The sequence below is a fragment of the Eulemur rufifrons genome, chromosome 6 (assembly GCF_041146395.1).
Source record: "Eulemur rufifrons isolate Redbay chromosome 6, OSU_ERuf_1, whole genome shotgun sequence".
In the NCBI taxonomy this organism is placed as follows: Eukaryota; Metazoa; Chordata; class Mammalia; order Primates; family Lemuridae; genus Eulemur; species Eulemur rufifrons.
The window spans coordinates 54,668,558-54,690,209 of record NC_090988.1 but is presented as its reverse complement, the minus strand read 5'-3'; the positions used below and the strand labels follow the sequence as shown (position 1 = coordinate 54,690,209).

At 49.6% G+C, this 21,652-nt stretch overlaps 3 protein-coding genes across 25 annotated transcripts; 2 read left to right on the top strand and 1 right to left on the bottom strand.

Annotated features, from left to right (window-relative positions):
• The first annotated feature begins 1,489 nt into the window (after window positions 1-1,489).
• Window positions 1,490-5,617, top strand: LOC138385180 (transmembrane O-methyltransferase). The gene is made up of 4 exons (XM_069471029.1): window positions 1,490-1,545; window positions 2,452-2,726; window positions 4,135-4,331; window positions 5,139-5,617. The coding sequence occupies exons 2-4, from the start codon at window positions 2,468-2,470 to the stop codon at window positions 5,457-5,459; spliced, it is 777 nt and encodes a 258-aa protein (XP_069327130.1). The 5' UTR covers window positions 1,490-1,545; window positions 2,452-2,467; the 3' UTR covers window positions 5,460-5,617.
• A 482-nt stretch (window positions 5,618-6,099) lies between these two features.
• On the bottom strand, window positions 6,100-14,366 carry ANAPC15 (anaphase promoting complex subunit 15). 23 transcript variants are annotated; one of them, XM_069471046.1, is made up of 6 exons: window positions 14,355-14,366; window positions 7,908-7,986; window positions 7,654-7,783; window positions 7,045-7,104; window positions 6,588-6,725; window positions 6,100-6,429 (listed from the first exon to the last, which is right to left on the bottom strand). In XM_069471046.1, the coding sequence occupies exons 3-6, from the start codon at window positions 7,771-7,773 to the stop codon at window positions 6,382-6,384; spliced, it is 366 nt and encodes a 121-aa protein (XP_069327147.1). In that variant the 5' UTR covers window positions 7,774-7,783; window positions 7,908-7,986; window positions 14,355-14,366; the 3' UTR covers window positions 6,100-6,381. The 23 variants fall into 23 exon arrangements, with proteins under 23 accessions (XP_069327147.1, XP_069327156.1, XP_069327139.1 ...); XM_069471055.1 differs by having other exon boundaries at window positions 7,654-7,778; XM_069471038.1 differs by lacking the exon at window positions 14,355-14,366 and adding an exon at window positions 9,236-9,279 and having other exon boundaries at window positions 6,100-6,441.
• Window positions 14,367-18,963: 4,597 nt separating this feature from the next.
• On the top strand, window positions 18,964-20,361 carry LOC138384825 (folate receptor gamma-like). Its single transcript, XM_069470489.1, is given in 5 exon segments — window positions 18,964-18,969; window positions 19,483-19,621; window positions 19,624-19,667; window positions 19,869-20,004; window positions 20,105-20,361. Coding segments are annotated over 5 exon segments (582 nt in total).
• Window positions 20,362-21,652: the final 1,291 nt, after the last annotated feature.

Genomic DNA, 21,652 nt, shown 5'->3' with positions numbered 1-21,652 from the left:
GAGGCTGTTAGAGTTTATAGTCTGGGTGCACACAAAACCCAGGATGAGCAGCGCCCAGTTTGGGGACACAGAGGGTGTAGCGCCCAGCGGAATTGTCAACCTGGGTGGGGTATCTGCGACTTAAGAGGAAGGAGACCATATCCCTTCTTAAGCTGAGGCGCAGTGGAGCTCAATCCTGGTAGAAGAGAGAGGCCACCTAGCTGTTCTTGCCCTCAGGCGGTTTTCTTCAATCCTGCCTTTTTATGGCAGCCATAGTAATCTGACACACAAAACTGACCAATTCTTTTACTAAAACCATCCCATGGCTTCCCTTGGGCCCTGAACACAGGTTCAAGTCTGTCATTCAGGATGGTACAGAGCCTGACACCTGCTTCTCACTCCATGCCATGGGGTGGGGAATGGGGGGAGGTGCTTCACCCGCCATAGGGAAATACTTGCAGTTTCCTGATTGACCTCCTGGACTTTGCACATACCGCCTGGCACTGTCTCCCTGCCAGGTTTGCCTACTTCAAGACTCAACACAAATAATGTCTGGTGGGTTTTTTTGTTTGTTTTTTCTTATTGAGACAAAGTCTCACTCTGTTGCCCAGGCTAGAGTGCCCTGGCGTCAGCCTAGCTCACAGCAACCTCAAACTGCTGGGCTCAGGCAATCCTCCTGCCTCAGCCTCCGGAGTAGCTGGGACTACAGGCATGCACCACCACGCCTGGATAATTTTTTCTATTTTTAGTTGCCCAGCTAATTTTTTTTCCGTTTTTGCAGAGGCAGGTCTCACTCTTGCTCAGGCTGGTCTTGAACTCCTGAGCTGAAGCAATCCTCCCACCTCACCCTCCCAGAGTGCTAGGATTATAGGCATGAGCCACCTCACCTGGTGAAATAATATCTTTCTGATTGCCTTCTCTCCCCATTCTTTGGGCATCTCCAGCTTCCTGTGCTTAATCCTAATCCAGTGCTGATTCAGTCATTTATTGAATCAACAAATATTTACTGAGTGTCTACTATGTGCCACACACCATTCTATCTGGGTATGCAGCAGTTCACAAAACAGCCAAAGTCCCTGTGTTCATGGAACATCCAATAATAATCACACTAAATTGTATTCTCTGTTCCTGGGTCAGTCTCTTCTACCAATCTTGGAGTTCTGGAGGAAAGGGACAGGTTCTAACTGTTCTATGTGACCCAAGCCCTGACACTTGCTTAGAGAAACTTGAATTTTGAATTAATGAGTACATTACAGTCTCTACATTACCTTGGCTGACACCATGCCCCATGTCTCCTCCAAGGGTTTGGAAGAGATCACCAGATCTAATAACTCTTATTTGCCCTCAAATCAAGACCCTGGAGTTCTGTAAGGTTTTTGAGAGCTCCTGAAGGACAGGAGGCAGCTCCAGCTTGTCCCTGGGACTGGTAACTTGAACTGAACATCTCAGGTGACAGCAGCAGCCTCAGCATCAATAATTGAAAGCAGGTCCAGCCTTCTGCCTCAGGGTTATCCCCCCGTCCTGTCCTGTGCTCTGGTCTTCCCTAAGCAGGAGCCTGCAGCCCAGGTAAGCAGGGCCCTTGAGTGTGGGTTAAGCACATCAGTTCAAGCCCACTGCATCACTCACCTATTTACACTCTTGTCTTTCATTTTTAGTCACCACCAGGGTACTTGCAAGGAGGCCTGAAAGGAGGTTAGACCTGGAGGAGGGGGGAGGATGGTCCAGGACATGGTAGAGGGAACCCATCCCCCCACAGGGGACCTTGGAGAACAAGACTGAGTGAGGGGGGAGTGCATGCTGTGTGTTTTATGTGTACACATACTTGTGAAGGGAATTCTGAGTGAGCACAGGGGAAGAGAGTAATACAAGGGAGGGGAGATAGGTCTGGAGAGTTATGACAGAATCAAGGACTCTTCCCACCCCCACAGAATAGACAGGCAGAGACCACAGGTGGGAAAAAGGGCAGCTCACCCTAACACCCTATGGAGTGTTTTGATTGCCTTTTACTGAGGCAGAGCATGGTGACATCGAAAGGGTTTCTGACTAAAAAGCTGTGCTCTTTTGCTGTGCTCTTTTGACAGCAGTAAGTCAGAGACCAAGCAGGCAGGGGGTAGAGTAGGGGAGGATATCCCAGAGAACTAGTGAAAGAGGTCCTAAAGAAGGAATGACTTCAGGGATGAGGGGAAGCAAGTGGGGGGAGCAAGATGAAGATGGGACCAGGAAGAGGTGGTTTGGGGTTGGGCGCTAAACATGGACAACATGGACAGTATGGAGTCCTTGAAAGTACATGGGCTTGGAATCATACCAACCTGGATTCAAATCCCAGTTCTGTTGTGTGGCTCTGGACAAAAGACATAACCTTTCTGAGCCATAGTTGGTAACATATAAGGACAGTAATTGCTACTGGTAAGGGCTGCAGAAATGACAGGTAATGGTGGGTGTGGGTTTCCCTCCCTGCCTCCCTGTACCCAGGCCCCAGGTAGAGACCATGTCCCCAGCCATTGCTCTGGCCTTCCTGCCACTGGTGGTGACATTGCTGGTGCGGTACCGGCACTACTTCCGACTGCTGGTACGCACAGTCTTGCTGCGGAGCCTCCGAGACTGCCTGTCAGGGCTGCGGATCGAGGAGCGGGCCTTCAGCTATGTGCTTACCCATGCCCTGCCTGGTGACCCCAGTCACATCCTCACCACCCTGGACCACTGGAGCAGCCACTGCGAGTACCTGAGCCACATGGGCCCTGTAAAAGGTCAGTGTTCCCTAGCCTTCTGCTCCAGGAAGTACCTGCAACACGGTGAAGAAAGATCTGGGATCTGTTGCTGCCCTACTGGGTGAACTGGGCAGATTCTTGATCCTCTTTGGGTCTCTGTTTTTCTCATCTGGAAATGAGGAGCCTGGACTGAGTCATTCATTCATCCAGCAAACATTTATTGCCACCTCTTTTGTACCAGGAATGTGGTAGGTGCTGGGGGAGGAGGTAGAGGCCACAGAAGTGGAACAGTCACTTGAACTCAGGAGTTTGAGACCAGCCTGAGCAAAAGCAAGACCCTGTCTCTACTAAAAATAGAAAAATTGCCAGGTGTGGTGGCACAGGCCTGTAGTACCAGCTACTCGGGAGGCTAAGGCAGGAGGATCACTCAAGCCCAGGAGTTTGAGGATGCCACTGCACTCTAGCCTGGGCAACAGAACAAGACTCTATCTCAAAAAGAAAAGAGGCTGAGCATGGTGGCTCACGCCTGTAATCCTAGCACTCTGGGAGGCCGAGGCGGGAGGATCACTCAAGGTCAGGAGTTCGAGACCAGCCTGAGCAAGAGTGAGACCCTGTCTCTACTAAAAATAGAAAGAAATTATCTGGACAACTAAAATATATATATAGAAAAAATGAGCTGGCCATGGTGGCGCATGCCTGTAGTCCCAGCTACTCGGGAGGCTGAGGCAGGAGGGTTGCTTGAGTCTCGGAGTTTGAGGTTGCTGTGAGCTAGGCTGATGCCACGGCACTCTAGCCTGGGCAACAGAGCAAGACTGTCTCAAAAAAGAAAAAAAAAGAAAAGAAAAGAAAAATGTTCAACGAACAATAAAGGGGGAGGGTGTGACATTGGAAGTTCTAACAGAGGCCTCTCAGAGCCTGGAAGATGGAGTTGTTTAGATGTTTTTGCCTGATCCCTCCCGAAGAAAGCAACATTTCAACTGAACTGAGACTAGAAGGATTGGTTTTTAAGTTGGCCAGGCACGTGGAGATGGGGGTGGGGAAGGGCAAAGTGAGCCACACAACAAACATGTCATGAAGCAATGAGACAGCATGGTAGATTCTGGGCACAGTTGTTTGGGATGGCTGCAATACAAGTCACAGGTGGGAAGAATTGAGAGCTAAAGCTGGAAAAGTAGGCTAGAATCAGGTCCAACGTCCTGAATGCCAGGCAGAGGACCCCAAATTCAATCCCAAAGGCCTTTAGAATCATAGAAGCCAGGGAGTAACACGGTCAGATTTGTTAGAAAGATTCCTAGTGGCTGGTGTGAAGACTAGACTGGAGGCAGAGGCGCCTGTGGGGCAGCTGGGGCTGTGGTCTGAGAGAGATGAGACAACAGTTGGTGGGGAGCTGCAGTGAGGGCAGGTGGGCATTTGAGATCATGGGCTTTGCATCCATCTCCCCCCACAGGTCAGATCCTGATGCGGCTGGTGGAGGAGAAGGCCCCTGCTTGTGTGCTGGAGCTGGGCACCCACTACGGATACTCCACCTTGCTTATTGCCCGCGCCCTGCCCCCTGGGGGTCGCCTTCTCACTGTGGAGCGGGACCCTTGCACAGCAGCAGTGGCTGAAAAAATCATCCGCCTGGCTGGCTTTGATGAGCAAACGGTCAGCTTCCCCATGTCCCCAGCTCTAATCTCTCCTGTCACCCCAGACCTTGCCCTAGCCAGGCCTCCCTCGTGAGGGACTCCCATCTAAAGAAATGGAAGCAGCTCCACATAAGGGACTGTGATCCTGGATGGTCTGTGAGCTCCTGCCCTCCTGTCCCAAATCATTTGCACATATTTTCTGCTGGAGGACAAAAGAAACTAAAAGGAAGGTCTCTGGAGCCCAGCAAATCTGGGTCCAAATCTTTGTCTGCCTCTTGTTAGCTGTGTGACCTGAGACAAAGCACACATTCTCTGAATCTCAGCATTTTTTTTTTTTTTTTTCTGAGACAGAGTCTCATTCTGTTGCCCTGGGTAGAGTGCAGTGGCATCATCGTAGCTCACTGCAACCTCAAACTCCTGGGCTCAAGCAATCCTCCTGCCTCAGCCTCCCGAGTAGCTGGGATTATAGGCACTAACCACGATGCCTGGCTAACTTTTCTATTTTTTAGTAGAGATGGGGTCTCGCTCTTGCTCAGGCTGGTCTCAAACTCCTGAGTTCAAGCTTTCCTCCTGCCTTGGCTTCCCAAAGTGCTAGGATTACAGGTGTGAGCCACCGCGCCCAGCCAGAATCTCAGCTTCTTCATGAGCAGAACGGAAATCATAATACTGATCCTGACTTCTTGGGTTCTGAGGTCAGAGGAAATGTTAGAACACTTGTGGGGACTTAGGCCAGGGCCTTGTATGAAGTAAGCCACATACTGGTGGGGTTTGGAGTGAGAGAACAATCCCTCCCACCCTCACTTCCATTCCACCCCTACCCCCACAGGTGGAGCTCATCGTGGGCAGCTCAGAGGAGGTGATCCCGTGCCTACGCACCCAGCACCAGCTGAGTCGGGCAGACCTGGTGCTCCTGGCACACCGGCCCCGATGTTACCTGCGGGACTTGCAGCTGCTGGAGGCCCATGCCTTACTGCCAGCTGGTGCCACTGTGTTAGCTGACCATGTGCTCTTCCCTGGTGCACCCCGCTTCTTGCAGTACACCAAGAGCTGTGGCCGATACCGCTGCCGCATCCACCACACTGGCCTCCCAGACTTCCCTGCCATTAAGGATGGCATAGCCCAGCTCACTTATGCTGGACCTGGCTGAGGTCCAGTTCCAGGAGTACTTACTCATCCCCCCTGACCCACCCAAGCAAGGACCTCAGAACATCCCCTCCCCTCCCTGTTTGGGGCCTGACACATGCTGGAATCATAGCTGGAAAGGCCCTCTTCCCACCTCTGCCACCCTCTGGCCTCCACACTGACCTGAAGCATCAAATTCTCTCAGGCTGCTTGGACTCACTCCTCCTCCTTCCAGAGAGAGCCATAGACTGACAGTTAAGAGGACTGAGCTTTTAACCTAGCTATGTCACTGATTTGCTGGGTGATTCCAAGGGAGTCCTTGCCCTGCTCTGAGATTTAATCCATTCTCTTAACACTAACGAAACTGGCAGGGAGAGCTTCAGGGGACTCCTCTCCCGAGCCCATGCCATTCTGGGTGGGATCAGAGGAAATAGTAGACAATGAGTTAGAGGTCCTGCAGAAATAACTGGGTGCAAGCTGGGCCAGAGGAAATGGCACAGGAGCCTGGGTCCAGGACCAGGGACACCCTGGCTTTCCCCAACCCTGGCCCACCTGGCCAGTTAGGTAGGTTTGCCTGATGTCCCTTGAGTGCCCTCTCCCCAAAGTCCAAGATACTAGAATCCTCTGGGCCCCACCAACAAATAGGGAATAGACATGGGGGAAGAAAAATCACTCCTGTGTCTTTATTAAAGAGTTAGAAAGCAACCAGACCTGGCAACCGAGGGGTGAGGTACTGGCCAAAAGGTGGAGTGGGCTCAGGCCCTGGGGATTCAAGAGCAAACTGATGGCCTGGGAGGTGCCAAGGAGACCATGGCAGCAGCTGAGGAGGTACCCAAGGGCACTTTCAGGCACTGGGGCCATCAGCTGGTTCTGTGGGGCAGGGGTGGGGTGTGCAGGGTAGGTTGGGCTGGCCTGGAATCTCCCTGAGGCCACCCTGCTTTGTCTACCTAGATCATCCACTGGTCCTGATCCTGTTCGTTGCCTTCCATGTCCACCTGGAGAGGAGGCTGGGTGTGGGTGGGGAGGGGCCTCAGCCAGCCTCAGCCCCAGATTCTGCCCCTGGCTAGATCCAGGGTTTCTATACCCCTTGGCCATCAATTAGGTCAGGGGCAGGGGCCCAGGAACCGAGGCCCTCCCCCACACTCCCGCCTACCTCATTGACCTCTCCATCATCAGGTGACTCATTGTAATCATTCATCTCATCCATGTCCTGCATGTCCTCATCATCCTCTGAGTCTTCTTCACTATCCTCATCGTCTTCATCATCCTCCTCTTCTTCGTCGTCATAGTGCTGGCAGGGCAGAGGAGATCCTGTAAGTCCTACAGGCCTGCCTGGACCAATTCAATACTTGGCCCACCTGGAACCTCTTTCTGGGGTCAATAAATGACCCCCTACTTCCCAACCCTGCCCTCCTTGAATCTAGCAGGCCGGTGCATGTTCTGCAGGACTTTAGTGCTAGGCCCAGTGCCCCCTTTAGCTCCCCTTTCTGATCTCCACCCAGAGCTGAGTCATTACTGCTCTCTGGGTCAGAGGCAGAATATTCAGAATTAGAGCAGAACCTTGGTCCACCCTGGGCCCCACACAGGCCCCACCTGCTGGAGCCACTCACCTCTGAAGCTGGCTTGCCAATAGGAACCAGGTTGTTGTCTCTCTCTGCGATGCTTTGGAGCTGTAGGCAAAGAGGGAGAGGAGCAGAGCCAGGGCCCAAGCAGGGCAGGTCAGTGTCATGGGACTGGCCCACTCTGTGCCCAAGAAGACCCCCAAGTGTAGGGGAGAAGCTTCCTCCCAGTTCTCAGGAAGATACTTTTCTCTCCTTATGTTATCTGCCACTTACTTATGAACTTGATCCAACTACTTAAACTCTCAAGGCCTTGGTTTTCTCATATAATTATGGTGAGGGTGAAGTGAGAGACTTACCAGCCTAGAACACGGTGTTGGCTAGGTCCTCAATAAATAGTCAAAATTATTATTTCCTATGCTTTAGGGAAAAGAGCTTGGGCTGTGTGAGGAGCCTGGGCTCTAATCTGGCCCAGAAGTCCCATAGTCACCCAGCAAATTAGGGTACCATAAAGATGAGAACCTTGGCCCCCTGTCTCCCTGCCTGATTATTCCCAGCTCTGGGCAAAAAGCTCTTCCAGGGCAGGTCTTCAGAGTAAGGCTGGGTCCTGGCTTTCTGGAAGGCAGTCTCTTGATTGTGCTGTGCTAGGTCCTCACTCACCCAGGCTTGATGCTGCTGTTCCTGCTGCTGCAGCTCTGTCTCCTCCACACAGGGTCGATCCAGATTAAACCACAGTGTCTCGGTCACACGGGGGAAGAGTGAAGGGAACAAGGTGGTCATGGCTCCTAGACTGAGGGAAAGGGTCAGGTGAATGTGTTTTGGTTTGGTTTTTATTTGGTTGTAATTTGATTTAGGGATGGGCTAGAATGGAAGGTATCAGGGAAGCAGCCCTTCCCTCTAGGAATCAGACAGACCTGGCTTGAGTCTGGCTCCACCACTTACTAGCTGACCTTGGCCAAGTCACTTAACTTCTTTGGGCCTCAGTTTCCTCATCTGTAAAATGGGGATAATAACGATTATACTACCCTCAAAGTTATTCTGATAATTAAGTAAATTAATGGATAAGTAAAGCTGTTTATGGGCTGGGAGGGAAGAGAATGGGAGCCAAGTGAAGAATAGGAATCCAGAATGCAGACTGGCATTATGAAATTATACAAAATTAGAGGTAGCAAGGCTCTAGTGAAATTATCTCTACCTCCTCCAAACACTAAAACCTGCTTTTTGCCCCTTTATGATGGTCCATACTATGTTCACCCAGTGTCAGAAATATAGGACATTAACCACCCTTCTCATTGATCACAGCCAAATTTGGGGATGGGGCATGTACCATGTGCAAGCAGGGTTCAGTAAGACATTCTAGAAGACATGAGGAAATGGATAAATAAATAGATGGAAAACTGAATGAACTAACATGTAAGAGACCAAGTAAAATCAGCTTTGGCTGATGGGCTGAGGGAGCTGACCAGGAAAGGAAGGTCCCAGAGAATCTGAATTTAAACCCCTGAGCTCACAGACAGGAAAACTGAGGCCCAGCGACAGGCAGACTGGCTTTAGGTCACACATTGAGCCGGGGCTTAGAACTCCCGCTCGAAAGGGATCCAGGCCGGGCACTAGAATTGATGAGCAGAAGGAAAAGATCTGTGTCCGGTCCCGCTTTTGTCCTAACTTATTTGACCGACCCAGGGACGGCCGCTGCCCTTCCCAGCTGGTGTAACAGGTAGAAGACCATCCACTCTCACGTCTGGGAAATAATGACAGGCCAGAGATCTCTGCTCCGAAAGCCCAACCCACTGCCGCCGATCCGTTTGCTCATTACGATAATGACCGTGCGCTTGACCAACGGGAAAAAGGCAGGGGCGGGACTCGGACAGAAAATTGCCCTTATAGGGTTGCTAATCGCGAAAGGAGCGCGGCATGGGTAGGGCCAATTAACTGAAAGAAATGCTGGGTGACAGGAAGTGACACCAATGAATGACGGATCTCGTGTGACGGGGTGGGGCTTAATCTCGAGGAAGCGGCCAATGAGCTGGAGCTCTTTAAGGGTGAAGGAGTATGAACATGGAGCTCCTCAGGAGGCGGGTCAAAGGAACAGGGTTTCTTTGGGGAAAGGCGGAAAGAAGGAGCAAGGAGACCGCCGCAGCTTTGCTTGTGTACTTACCGCGCCGGCAGCCGGCAGCCGGCGGCGACCCGGAAGCGCTTCTCTCAGCCTGAGCGGAAGGACCCACCAGAATCCGGGACTCACCAAACGCATGCGTCCTTGGTCTCCTTTTGTTTCCCGCTCCCGCCTACCAAACCGGATGTGACGTTAGATACACCTTAGTCACGTTGTTGGGGAAGGGAAATGTGCGGCGGCTACCTATCGGCCCCGCCCTGAGTCTCAGCCAATCGGCCTGCCTGTTCTGGCCCCGCCACTCAGTCCCCAGGCAATTTTTGCTCATTAACCCATTCTGGAAAAGAGCTAACTGCAACCTGCGTTAGTACTAGGGCTGTTTGTCCTGCTGAGTCCCAGGAAAATTAATCTGCTGCTACCTCGGAATTGCTGGTTGATTTTACACCCCTCCTGTCTGTGCTCTCTCAGCCTCAGTTTCCGGTTAGAGCACATTCATTCTTTTATGTATGCCTTGAACAAAAATATCTGTGTTCCTACTATAGTCCAGGCTCTATAGAAGCTGGGGATAAATACACGAACATGGTCGCTACCCCCAGCGATCTCCACAGTCCTCACAGACCCTGAAGACCAGCGGTGGACTCACTGGTCCCTTAAGGTTGCCTGTCCAGTTCTGACATTGGAGATTGTGTACAGACTTGAGTGACTAGTCAGCCTCAAGCACAGAATACTGCCGCTGGGAAACTTAGCTGCCCTCCCCTGGCCTGGGTCAAATCTGCTTAGAGATCAGCCTTGTCACTTCTCCCTCTCCTTTGCTGCTGCCTCTGTTTTAGTAATCTTTGCCTCAGCCTCCCCTTCAGAGATCCTCATGCCTTCTGGCAAGAGAGGTCCTTCAAACCCAACTCCCATCACACTTCATCACCTCCCAGCCTCTTCCAGGGCCAACATTCATCCACAATTGCACTTCCGTCCCGGCCAGGTGTATGAATTTTGGCAAGTCCTTTTCCTCCGTCGGGACTATTGCTTCTTGAACAGGCATCATAATCTCTGCCCAGCCTTCCTTCTATCCTGGGGTCTTGTGAAGATTGGATGAATTAACAGCTGTTCAAGAAGTAGTGTAACTGTACAGTTTGAATGTGATTATGTTGCCAAGCAGCTCTGCTTATTATAAAGTTTTTCATTAAAGAGTAAAATTTGCCTCTTGAAAATGTCTACCCTTTTCATTCATTCATTCAACAAATACCTACTGAGTGCCTTAGTATATGACTGTCACTATTGTAAGTAGTGGGTATATAACAGTGAGCAAAGCAGACCAGAAAGTCCCTCTCTTTGTGCAGCTTCCTTTCTAATGAGAGAGATAAAGAAGATAGATAAAATTTTTAGTTTTAAAATTGTGGTAAATACTGAGGAGAAAAAAATAGAGACGTAGGAATAAAATGTTGGCAGGGGAAGTGATTTATTTTATTTTTAATTTTTTATTTCTCTTATTAATTTCACAGGTAGAAGAAGTGTTTTATTTTAGATTGAGGGACCAAGGAAGTTACTGGGAAGGTGACTTTGAGTAAAGGTCTGAAAGAAGAGAAAGAGCATTCTGATATTTGGGGAAAAGCATTTCAGGGAGAGAGAACAGCAAGTGCATAGGGCCTAGAATGGCTGGAGCGCAGCATCCTGTGGGCAGAATAGTAGAAGATGGCAACGGAGAGCAGGAGCCAGATAGATACGGCCTTGCAGGTCATAATAAGGCTTTTACTCTATGTTAGGCGCCAGTGAGCAGAGAATCTACACAATCTGATTCACGTTTTGACAAAGAGACTCTGGTTGTTCTGTGAAGAATAGACGGGGCGGGGGGGGGGGGGGTTGCAGAAGTATGGAGACCAGTTGGGAGCCTATTATAATAATCCAGAGGTAGTAGATGAGAAGTGGTTGAATTTTGAATATATTTAGAAGGTAGAGACAACAATTTGCTGACAGATTGGGCGTAGAGTATGAGAAGAAGAAAGAAGCCAAAATTTTTGGCTTAATCAACTAGAAGATTGGTGTTGCCAGTTTTTGAGTTGTGAAAGACTGGGGAGATGATTTTTTGGGGGTGGGCGATATCTGGAGCTCAGTTTGTGGTGTGTTAAGTTTGAGATGCCCATTAGAGTAGAGATGCCTCCTCCTTAAGGAGGCAGGAAGGCCAATGGGTCTGCAGGTCAGGGGAGAGATCTGGGCTGAATATATCAATTTAGGAGTCATCAGCACATAGATGGTGTTTAAAGCCATGAGACTGGATGAGATCATCAAGGGAATGAGTGTAGATGGAAAAATTTCCTCTAGTATTCAGAATTTGAGGAAATTAGGAGAAGCAGCAAACCAGATGGGGAAAGAAGGCCAAAAAGATAAGTAGAAAGCCAGATGAATTGGTGGTATCCTGGAAGCCAAGTAAAGAAAGGATATTAGGAAGGAGAAAGTGATAAACTGCAGCCTAGTTCTATACAAAATTATGTTCCTATTTGTTTCCCCAGCAGACCATGTGCTCCTTGAAACCAAGGACTGAATGGTTTCTATGTCCCCAGGGCCCAGCCAGACCTTCTGGATTCCTCATCTGTTCCTCCTGTGACCTATATCTCCATCAGTCTCTCCTCCTGCTTCTTTTTTTTTAACAGGATCCCTACCTAAGGCACCTGTGCCTCCTATCCTTCCTGATAGCTCTAGCCTGCTGGAAATTCCCAAGTAACCTAGAGTTTCTTTCCAAGGTCCTCAGCCATGTTCAACAAGTTATGGTGACTGGTTAGCTGGTGACATTTATTGAGTGCCAACTGAGTGCCAGACATCTTGCTAGGCCCTGGGGACAGAGAGATGAAGCAGAAATAGTTCCTGCCCTAAAGAAAAATATAGTCCAGTAAGAACTAAGATAATTAAAGATAATTATAGTGGAAGGTGGTAAGTACTAAAATCAACCTATGTAGCGAGTATTGCAAGAGCACAGAGGAAGGAGAGATGAATAGATTCTGGACAAACTAAGTTTAGACTTTTGATCCAGAGAAGGAAACATTTGAGTGGGCCTTGAGGGATGAGTAGAAGTTAAGGGTACTGGTAGACAAATGGGAAAAGGGAGTGTACAAAGAGGCGTATTATATTCAAGATCATGGAATTGGCTGGGTGCAGTGGCTTGTGCCTGTAATCCTAGCACTTTGGGATGCCAAGGCAGGAAGATCACTTGAGGCCAGGAGTTCATAGCAAGACCTGGTCTCTACAAAAAAATAGAAAAATTAGCAGGGCGTGGTAGTGCACACCTGTAGTCCCAGCTACTTGGGAGGCGGAGACAGGAGGATTTCTTGAGCCCAGGAGTTTGAGGATGCTATGAGCTATGATGATGACACTGTCCTCCATCCTGGGTGACTGAGTGAGACCTGGTCTCAGAAAAAAAAAAAAAAAAAAAAAGCACGGAAATTGAGAGTAGATGATATGTCTGGAGAACAATGAGGATCTATTTGGGCAGAGCTAGATGTCTGGGGATGGAGAGAGAGATGAGAAAGAACATTAGAGGACCCAGATGGGGAAGGGCCTTGGTGGCCCTGACATGGAGCAGATGGGATGGAAGCTAAGTATCTTGGGTCTCACATTGGCCTTATTTTTGACTTGCTGGGGATGCTGTGTGGGTGTCCCCCCCCCCATTCTCAATCTTCTGTTTTCTCTAATGTAATACTCTTTTTCTTTTCTTCTTACTTTCTTAATTTTTTTTGTTCATTTTTTAAATCTTTTTTTGTTTGTTTATTTGAGACAGTGTCTTGCTCTGTTGCCCTGGCTAGAGTGCTGTTGCATCAGTTTAGCTCACAGCAACCTCAAACTCCTGGGCTCAAGTGATCCTCCTGCCTCGGCCTCCCAGAGTCCTAGGATTATAGGCATGAGCCACTGTGCCCAAACTCTTTTTTCTTTTCTTTTTTCTCACGTAATATTCCAATCATGTCTCCAGCTCTGATGTGAGTCCCCGGAAGGGAGTCTCTTGGCCTGGCCCTTTCTGTCCTGAGATTTTACCTGCTACTTCTTTGTGTTTTACACAAACCAGGGCCTAGGAACTGAAAGTGGGGCCAGATGGGAATTTCCCAAGAGAAAGAAAGAAATCCAGAGCCCATAGGCTGGAGATAGAAACCCATGACTCCATGCAGAGAGCTCTCCAGGATCCAGGAAGGGCCAGAGCTGAGTGGTGTGACTTCAATGCCCGCATTCCTTCCACATGCCCGCACTCCTTCCACATGCTTACACATTCCTTCCACATGCTTGCACATTCCTTCCAGAAGCCTCAAGGAACATGGCGGGGCCTGGTAGGAGACAGAGGAGAGTGTCATAGTCACCATCTTTCATACATACGGAGGTATGGTTGGTCTCCAAAGGGTTTTCACACTCATAGTTTCCTCTTTTTGACCTAAAATAAGTGACTGAGGCAAAAATCATAATCAATGGAGGTTTATTAAGCTGAAGTTGAGGACGTGCCTGGAAAAACACAAACCACAGACAGATCTGTGGCTGTTTTTCTGAAGGGGAATTTGGAAGTTTCAACATTTTAAAGGCATACAGAGGGGGGAAGAAAGGCAGGGGGCAGTGAGAGAAAATGGTTACATTTTTGCCAGACCCAGGAAAATCTACATTTTATATAAGATAAGGTGAATGTTAGAAGAGAAAAAGGGAGTGAAGGAAGCATCAATTATTTAGATGTCCTTGGGTTGGTGGAAGAATGTTTGACCCATCTTTTCTCTGTTTAGTTGTCTGTGAAGTTAAACTTGTAATTCATTATTAGTGTGGAATCAAACAGACTTTAGTTTGGGGGGCTAGACATAGACTGTGGACCTAAAGTTGCAATTTGTATGTCCTTGTTTATGGGAGGTTAGCAACGAATTGCCTTAATGAATGATCTGTTGGGTGGATCTTCTTATCTTCACTCACCCCCAACCCTGAGAATTCTGCCCTCATTTAGCAGAGGAGGAATCTGAGTTCAGGAATGTGAAGTGGCTTGTCTGAGCTGAAGCTGCCACACAAGAATGTCCACCTTGCATTCATTCCACAAAGCTTTCTTATGGGCCAGTGTGTGCTTGGTGGTAGGGACCCATAGAGGAATCATGTCTGAGTCCCAATCCGCTGCAAGTTCCCAGTCTGGTGTGGTAGGTATAAAGCTGGGCGAGGTGACTCACACTTGTAATCCCACCACTTTGGGAGACCAAGGTGAGAGGATCACTTGCAGCCAGGAGTTTGAGACCAGCCTAGGCAACAGCAGGACCCTCATCTCCAAACACACACAAAAAATAGTCGGGCATGGTGACATGTGCCTGGAGTCCCAGCTACTTGGGAGGCTGAGGCAGGAGGATCACTTGAGTCCAGGAGTTTGAGGCTGCTGTGAGCTATGATGACACCACTGCACTCCAGCCTGGGGAACAGAGCAAGACCCCGTCTCAAAACAAAAACAAAAAAAAATGCAAATCATTAGATTAGCCCCTCAAGGGCAGATCTATTTGTGATTCATCCCTATTTTCCCAGCACCTAGCACAGTGCTTGGTGCTGAGTAGCCACACTGTTTGTGGCCATATGTAAATGTTTGTACCACATGTGTTTGTTTCCTTCAGTCTAATGGAATTTAATTATGGTTCAAGTGATGAATGTTATAATGCTGTGGTCCCCAACCCCTGGGCCAAGGAACAGTACCGGCCTGGGGCCTGTTAGGAACTGGGCAGCACAGCAGGAGGTGGTGGGTAAGCAAGTGAAGCTTCATCTGCATTTATAGCCACTGCCCATCACTGGTATCGCTGTGTGAACTCTGCCTCCTGTCAGATCAGCAGCAGCATTAGATTCTCACAGGAGTGCGAACCCTGCTGTAAACTGAGCATGTGAAGGATCTAGGTTGCATGCTCCTTACAAGAACCTAATGCCTGATGATCTGAGGTGGAGCTGAGGCAGTGATGCTAGCTCTGGGGAGCGGCTGCAAATACAGATTATCATTAGCAGAGAGGTTTGACCGCACAATAAATGTAATGCACTTGAATCATCCCGAAACCATCCCCCTCCATTCTCCATTCATGGAAAAATTGTTTTCCATGAAACTGGTCCCGGGTGCCAAAAAGGTTGGGGACTGCTGCTATAATGGAGATGGGTTCTGAGAAGAGAACGGTGGAAACATTAAGAGAAGGGCAGCGTGCGGAGGGGAGAGGGGGAAGGGGTGGTTTGAGGAAGCCCCTCAGAGGAGATGAGACCTTGAGGAGGAGTCAGGAAAGGACACTCTAGTCAAAAGCGGGCAGCATGTGCAAGAGCACAGAAGCCTGGAAGAGTGAGGTGTGTGTACGGTGTGGTGTTAACCGAGGGCCTGCCGTGTGGATGTCTTGGCGACGGGCACTGTGAGAGAAACAAGACCAGGAGACAGTGCCCTGTCCTCAAAGGGTGACATCCATCCTTGGAGGAGGACATGGAGATGTTGAAAAAGGCTTCCTTGGGCAGGTGAGACTTCAGTTGGGCCTGAGGGATGCTTCAGAGTCAGAGAGAAGGAGGAAAGAGCACATCTGCTGTGGGAGAAGGGCCTCCCAGGATAGGTGTGGGGTGCAGGGGAATGAGGGGGAGGCCCAGGCAGGAGAGCCTGGTGTGTGGAGAGCAGGATGAGGGAGGCTGGAGAGCCTCCCTGGGTGGGCTGGCTGAGGGAGCACACCTTAGCCTCTGGTATGAGGTTCATTTTACCTAAGGGTCATGCAACACCTCATTTATTTTCTGTCATTGAGGCCTCTCTGGACCTGAATCAAGGTTCAAGATGGATAGAGGAATTAGAAGGGGTCTCTGGATTCTCTTCCGATTCCCTAGAAAGCCAGCCTCAGGAGGGTGCTCCAGCTGGGCCCCGATTTGCATGGCGGGTTTGTATATATTTGCTTATTGCAACTAAGGTTTCCTCACTCTGACCAAAGCAAAAATAGAGAGTGGGAAGAGAGACCTTCTGCGTTGGAAGCAAAGGCTGAAGAGACACAAACCTACACAAACATGCACACACGCTCTCACCCCTGCACAGAGGCATAGGCAGAATAGACTGCCCAAAGATGTCCGAGTCCTAGTCCTAGATCTGTGACTATGTTAGCTTACACGGCGAAAGGGACTTTGCAGATATGCTTACGGTTAAGGACTTTGAGACGGGGACTGTCCAGGTTGGCCCAATCTATTTATTAATACATGAGTCCCTAAAATTGGGGAAGCCTTCCCCGCTGTGGTGAGAAAACAAGATGTGACAAAGGAAGAAGGAGCGGGGAGATGTACATGGCTGGCTTTGAAGGTGAGGAAGGGGCCATGAGCCAAGGAAGGCAGTGACCTCTAGAAGCTAGGAAAGGACTCAAGAACTGCTGATACCTTGATTTCAGCCCACTGAGACCCATGTTATACTTGTAAGTTAATAAGTTTGTGTTGTTTTACACCACTAAGCTAGTGGTAATTTGTTACAGCGCCAATAGAAACCTAACGCACAAGGCAATAAGAAACCGGGTGGGGTGGTGCGTGCCTGTAGTCCCGTCTACTTGGGAGGCTGGAGAGGTGGAAAGATCACTTGAGCCCAGGAGCTGGAGTCTGCAGTGAGCTGTGATCCACTGCTTCCTCCTCATTCCAGCTCCATGTTCCTCCCTGCCATTGTCCCTTCTGCTTTCAGCCCCCAGGGCCAGGTTCATTTCACCAAGATTCACTTAATCCAAATTGAAGCTGAAAGACACACAAATCAGAGGTGGCCTCCAGAGATCATCCTGGCCCCTCCCACCACCCCACCCTTTAATCAACATCCTCCCATTCATCCAGACAGCAAATATTTACTGAGCGCTCACTATGTGCCGATACCATTCTAAGGGCTCGAGAGTCCTGATGTCCCAAAGTCCTACAGTGGCACCAGCCAGTACCTCCCCACAACTTCGCCGTCTCAGAAAATTACACCAACACCTCCCCAATTTGCAAGCCAGAAACCTGGTTATTTTTGTCCGTTACCTCTCTGTCTCCTCCAATATCCAAAAAGTCTCCAAGCTGAAGACATTTTATTTACTATGTAGATTGTATTTACTAAGTATGACTCTGCTATTTCTCTCAATTCCAGAATTCTCCTTTCCCATCCCACTCCATCCTTATTCCACTCCCAGTATATGGCCACACCACTCTTCCAATTGCTCAGAACACAACACCCTGGAGTCACTGGAGTCACCCTAATTCCTCCCTTTCTCCCGCACCCCTCCCAGGAGTGGTAGGTGGGTGGTGGTCTCTATACAAATGAGGAAATAGGCCAGAGAGGGAACTGAGCAGAGAGATTGGCAGTACCTTTCCCAGCCTTAATTATGTGCCAGCCCACAGAGCTCAATGGCAAGGTAGAAGAGCAGACGGGTCCCTCGTGGTCATGGTACATGCAGCAAACATGTACAAACAGGCCAGGTCTCCCACCCCCATTTGGTAGTAAAGTGACAAATCAGATATGCCGGCAAGACTTCCCAGTAAAGGGACCTTTGAGCTTGGCCTTGGAGGATGAGTAAGAGTTTTCCAGGAAGACAAAGCACGAATGGGCAGCCCGGCACAGGACAGAATGTGCACAGGTCACAGGGTGCTGCCACAAGCAGGGGCAAGTCTAGTGTGCCCAGAGCCAAGGCTGCTGCTGCCCACAGAGAAGGGGAGGGGAGGCCAGGGCCCCCATTGCACAGGGGAGGCCGCTCACGCAGCTTGGGAAATCTGAGCTTGAATTTGAACTCCAGCCTCAGGAGAGATGCCAGTATTTCATTCCTTCTGGTTTCCTTGTCTGCCCCCGGCAAGATCCACATTGCTAGAGGGCCGGGGATGCTCCCAGGGAGAGATTGGTATGCGGACAGACTCCAGGGGGTTGAAGTGAAGAGATAGAATCCCAGAAGCGCCATGACATCTGAATCGTTTCTGATGTGTCACTTGCTTTTTTAAAAAAATTATTGTGGTAAAATACACACAACATAAATTTAACATTTTAACTATTTTTAACTGTAAGCACTAAGTATGCTCCTATAATTGCACAACCATCACCACCAGCCATCTCCAGAAGTCTTTCATCCTCCAAAACTGAAACCGAAACTCTGTACCCACCACATCATTTGCTTTTAGGAGCCCTCTGCAGCACCTCCTCTTTGCCAAGAAATGGTGCAGATGCAGACCTTTGAGAGGGACAGATGATCGTAATTCCGAGGGCCACAGGCTATATGACAGTGGCCATTTTTGTTGAGTCCTTACTATAGCCTAGGGAGTGATTTCCATTATATTAACTCTTTCAGAGACAGAAACCCCTGACCCTGACTGGCAGGCCAAGCAGGGGTCTTGCAGGGTGACCAAGAGTTGGGGCATCCAAGCAGTGCGTGCACGGAGTTGGGCAGGCCTGGGAGCACATTCTGCATCAGCCAGCACGGGGCGTGAGCGGGGTGCTGGAGAGATATAGAGTTGGCTCTGCCCTCGTGGATTTCCTCACTGGGTGCCCAGAGCCACGCCATCTGCCCCTCACTTGGCCCTAGGTGCGAGAGTTCATCTCAGAGATTTTAAGCAACGGGCTCATGATCACTCAGCTTTTCTGAGTCATGGCCTAGAGTGATTTCTACAGAGAAACCACCACTTCCATTTGTCTCACCTGCCTTGAATTTACCTTTCTAGGATTGCCTTTCCCACGTGTAGTCAGGTCCACGTTCAGGCCACGTGCAGGCCATAGCTCCTCTGTCGCCCACCGCTTTCAGGATCTACCTGGAGTCCCAGGCCCTGAGAGCCAGGTCAGCCCCCAACCTCTACCCTCCACCACAACCAGGGCCAGGTTCCTCTCCTCCCTGTCCTGAGCTAAACCCTCAACTCCACTATTCATTAGGGGTGCAGCTTACTTACACCCTGTAAAAATGGGGGTAAAGATTTTTACTGGGTTCTTGAGAGGATAAACCACAAAAACCTCAAGGACTTTGCACCTACTGTTTTCTATGCCTAGAATGTTCTTTACCACCATCCCCCAACTAAAACCATAAGCTCCATGAGGGCAGAGATGTGATCTATTTTGTCCCCTGCAGTATTCCTAGCACTCAGCACAGTACCTGATGTATGATAAACAGTCAGCTAATACTGGCTGGATGCAAAATGAATGATATGAATAACCGAAATAATGTGAAATAACTTTTTTAACTATTAAGAGCTATAAAAATAATAATTACTCTCCCAGACAGTGGCTCCCCTTGGTCTCCCCCATCTCCTGTACTACTCTGCTAAAATCCAATCTCGTAATCACCTCTACCCCAAAATGTGGCCTTCTCAAGGGCCCTCCTCAGAAAGGGTTTGTCTGGATGACCTACCTGGGGTAGAGGAGCCAGAGTATGGAGGAGGTGGCTGTGGTGGGAGGGACTTAGTCCTGTGTCTTCCCCACCCAGTGCAGTCCCTGGAGGAAGAACGCCTGCTGCTCCGTCAACACCAGCCAGGAGCTGCACAAGGACACCTCCTGCCTGTATAACTTTAACTGGGACCACTGCGGCAAGATGGAGCCAGCCTGCAAGCGCCACTTCATCCAGGACAACTGTATGAGTGTTCACCCAACCTGGGGCCCTGAATCCGGCAGGCACAAGTGCCAGTGCTGTCCCCACAAACATGAACCTCAGCAGAGGGCAGAGCCTGCCAGGCTCTCGCAGCCAGGGTGTGGTCCAGGAATCCTACTCTAGGGTGGTGGAGGCACCTTCCCTCCCCCATCCCTGGCCCCCTTCTGGGCTATGGCTGCTGAGATACCTGGCTGACAGGAGCCTTCCTTCCCCTGGCCGCCCAGGTGGACCAGAGCTGGCGCAAAGAGCGGATCCTGAATGTGCCCCTGTGCAAAGAGGACTGTCAGCGCTGGTGGAAGGATTGTCGCTCCTCCTACGCCTGCAAGAGCAACTGGCAAAAGGGCTGGAACTGGACCTCAGGTGAGAACCTGGGGCTGAGGACATGGGGAATGGGAGTGGGATTTGGGGTTGCAGAGGTAAGGTCTGGCCCAGAAGCTGAGGGTCCTGTATTCTCCCCCAGGGATTAACGAGTGCCCAGCCGGGACCACCTGCCGCACGTTTGAGTCCTCCTTCCCCTCGCCAGCTGCCCTTTGTGAGGGCCTCTGGAGTCACTCCTACAAGGTCAGCAACTACAGCCGAGGGAGTGGCCGCTGCATCCAGATGTGGTTTGACCCAGCCCAGGGCAACCCCAACGAGGAGGTGGCGAAGTTCTATGCTGAGGCCATGAATGCTGGGGCCATGCTCCATGGCATTAGGGCCCAGGGCAGTGGTTCCTGATCCAAAAGAGTCCCCAGGGTTCCTCTGACAGCCTATTCTAATAGAAAGATCCACTTGTGTCATATGTTTTGTAAATAATTTGGGGATGTGTGGGTAGGCGGGGACACATTACTTATCATTCCTATTGAGAGGCTCCAAATGGGGCTGCAACTGGCCTGAAGTTCACTGACAAGTAAGGGGTGGAAATTGAGTCAGAATCCAGGCATTTAATCCCTCAGTCTGGAGCTCTTACTCCTGCCCTGGGTTTCCTCATCACCTCTGCACTACAAAGGGACCGGGGTTCGAGAGTACATATAATTTTGGTGATTATAACTTTATAGGGGTTGTATCAATGTGCCCTCCCCCCCCCCCAGCAAAGTAGGAGAGTTCCTGTTTCTCCACAGTCTTGTCAGTACAGCATGCATCAAACTTTGATTTTCTGCTCTTCTGATAGGTAGGGGGAAGGCATCTCAGTGTAGCTTTCATTTGCCATGTGTGTTATGCTAAGAGCATGGTTCCCGAGATCTTTCCATATGGACCTATTGAGATTTGGTTTATTCTTTTAAATTGCTGGCTAACAATGCATTCTACATATACATCACATTGAATTCAGTCCCCTACCGATGGGTATTTGAAGGAGTGGGGTTCCTTTATGACCTTCATATTTCTGAAAAGCACAGGCCAGTTGTTTTGTAGAATATTCCTCCGTTTGGATTTATCTTTTTCCTCATGATTGACTAATTGAGGTTATGCATTTTTGGCACGAACACCTGAAAGCAACACTGTACTCTGTGCATCATGGTGGGAGGCACATAGTGTTGGGTTTTCCCATTCCTGGTGGAGTTAATCGTGTCCGCCACATTTCTCCACTTCCCTTTTCCCCTTTGTAACTAATAAGTATGTTGTAGGGAGACATTTTGAGAGCTATAGGTATCCTACTTGTCAGCACACTTTCACCCACAAGTTTTACTATCTGATGGACATTTTTGAAAAGTAAAAACAAAACCTAAATATGTCTTATTATGTGACAGCCCCCTCACTGACCCTTCTTGCTTTCCCATGGTATCTGCTGTAAAAACCAAACTTCTTCAATGGCATAGATGGCCCTGCCCCTCCTCTGAGACCTCAGATCAAATCATTCCCCCCCTCACCCCATGAATAAGCTCCAGTTACTCTCTCAACGTTGGGGCTTTTGCTCCAGCAATTCCCTGTGTGCCTATAAAGTTCTTCAGTCCTCCTCTGCAGGTTGGCCCCTTGTGGGCACTTAGATCACAGCCTACAATCCCCCCTAAACTGACTGATGGCCACTCAA